Source organism: Antrostomus carolinensis, unplaced genomic scaffold, assembly GCF_000700745.2.
Source record: "Antrostomus carolinensis isolate BGI_N321 unplaced genomic scaffold, ASM70074v2 scaffold48077, whole genome shotgun sequence".
In the NCBI taxonomy this organism is placed as follows: domain Eukaryota; kingdom Metazoa; phylum Chordata; class Aves; order Caprimulgiformes; family Caprimulgidae; genus Antrostomus; species Antrostomus carolinensis.
In genome coordinates this window covers 836-2,211 of record NW_010330655.1, presented here as the reverse complement: position 1 = coordinate 2,211, position 1,376 = coordinate 836, and the positions used below count along the sequence as shown (strand labels likewise).

At 50.5% G+C, this 1,376-nt stretch overlaps 1 protein-coding gene across 1 annotated transcript in view; it reads left to right on the top strand.

Moving 5' to 3' along the window:
- Positions 1-1,051, top strand: part of LOC104528823 (ubiquitin carboxyl-terminal hydrolase CYLD-like) — a gene marked incomplete at its 5' end in the record, with an annotated part of 2,530 nt that extends 1,479 nt beyond the window's left edge. The window contains one exon of the mRNA XM_010172956.1: positions 867-1,051. Within this exon, the coding sequence (XP_010171258.1) occupies positions 867-1,051 (185 nt within the window). The remainder of the gene's footprint in view (positions 1-866) is intronic.
- Between the last annotated feature and the right edge of the window lie 325 nt (positions 1,052-1,376).

Below are 1,376 nucleotides of genomic sequence, written 5' to 3'. Positions count from 1 at the left end.
CAGGGACACCTTCCACTAGACCAGGTTGCTCAAAGCCTCATCCAGCCTGGCCTTCAACACTTCCAGGGAGGAGCAGCCACAACTTCCTTGGGCAACCAGTCAGCTTTGTCTTCTCAAGTCCCCAACGCAATTGAGGTTCTCTCTGCACCCTGGCTACTTAAGCAGACCCCAGAGAAGAGCCAAGGCCAGGCCAAGCACATGGTGAGTTCCTCCTGGTGCTTTTATCTTCTGGCTGTGTTCACAAGAGGGACTTCCCAAGCCAGCTGGGACTGGTTGCCATGTGGGTGATGACCGTTCTCTTCTCCTTCCCCACTTTGTTGTTGGTCTTCAGATCACAGAATGTTGGGGATTGGAAGGGACCTCGAAAGATCATCTAAACCAATCCCCCTGCCAGAGCAGGAACCTAAATGATGGTGTCCAGGCAGGTCTCCAGAGAAGGAGACTCCACAACCTCTCTGGGCAGCCTGTTCCAGTGCCCTCAGCTAAATCACTTTGTTGCTGTTGAGTGTGATGGTATCTGCTTGAGCTGTAGACACTCATCCCATGGGACCTGGTTTGGATTTTTCTCCTTCTGTTATGTTCAAACAAAGGACTTCTTGAGCCAGCTGGGACTGCTGTGTGGGCAAAGACCATTCTCCTGTCCTTCCCCACTTTGTTGTTGGCCTCCAGATCCCTCAGTTAAGGTCCTACGTCCCTGCTGCTGGCAGGGGGATTGGAACTGGATGAGCTTTAAGGTCCCTTCCCACCCAAACCATTCCATGATTCTATGATTCTACGTTATTGTTGAGTGTGATGGTATCTGCTTGAGCTGTAGGTTCTCATCCCATGGGACCTAGTTTGGACTTTTCTCCTTCTTTCTGGATTAGGTGATGAAAACGGCTTCAACATTCCCATGGTAACGTTGTGCCCTGAAGTTGCCAAATACCTGGACTTGCCACTGGCTGTACTGGCCTTGGAGCAACCTCGGGATATGGATGGAGTGGCCAAGCGCCTCTTCTGCGACGCCTACATGTACATGTACCAGAGCAAGAAGATGGCACTTTACAAATGACACTGGGCTGGTGCCACAGAGCAGGAAGGTGTTGGACACGAGAACTTGGATCAACCCCACAGCTCGTCATCGGTGAAAGCAGCCGAGTCCAGATGCACTGAGCTTGCACTTCTGCTTCTTCTTACCTCTTCTGATACCAAGCTGTCCACATCAACCTGTGGACAATCAATCTTCTACCTGGTCTTATCAACTGATAGTCTGTACTTCTTGCAGACCTGGACTTCTTGAGTTATTTACGCTCAAATTCATTCTCATTTCTTACTTCTCCTTTCCAATCTCCTTCCCAGGTGCTCTCCCCTACCTCAAAGTCCACCCCAACCTCCTT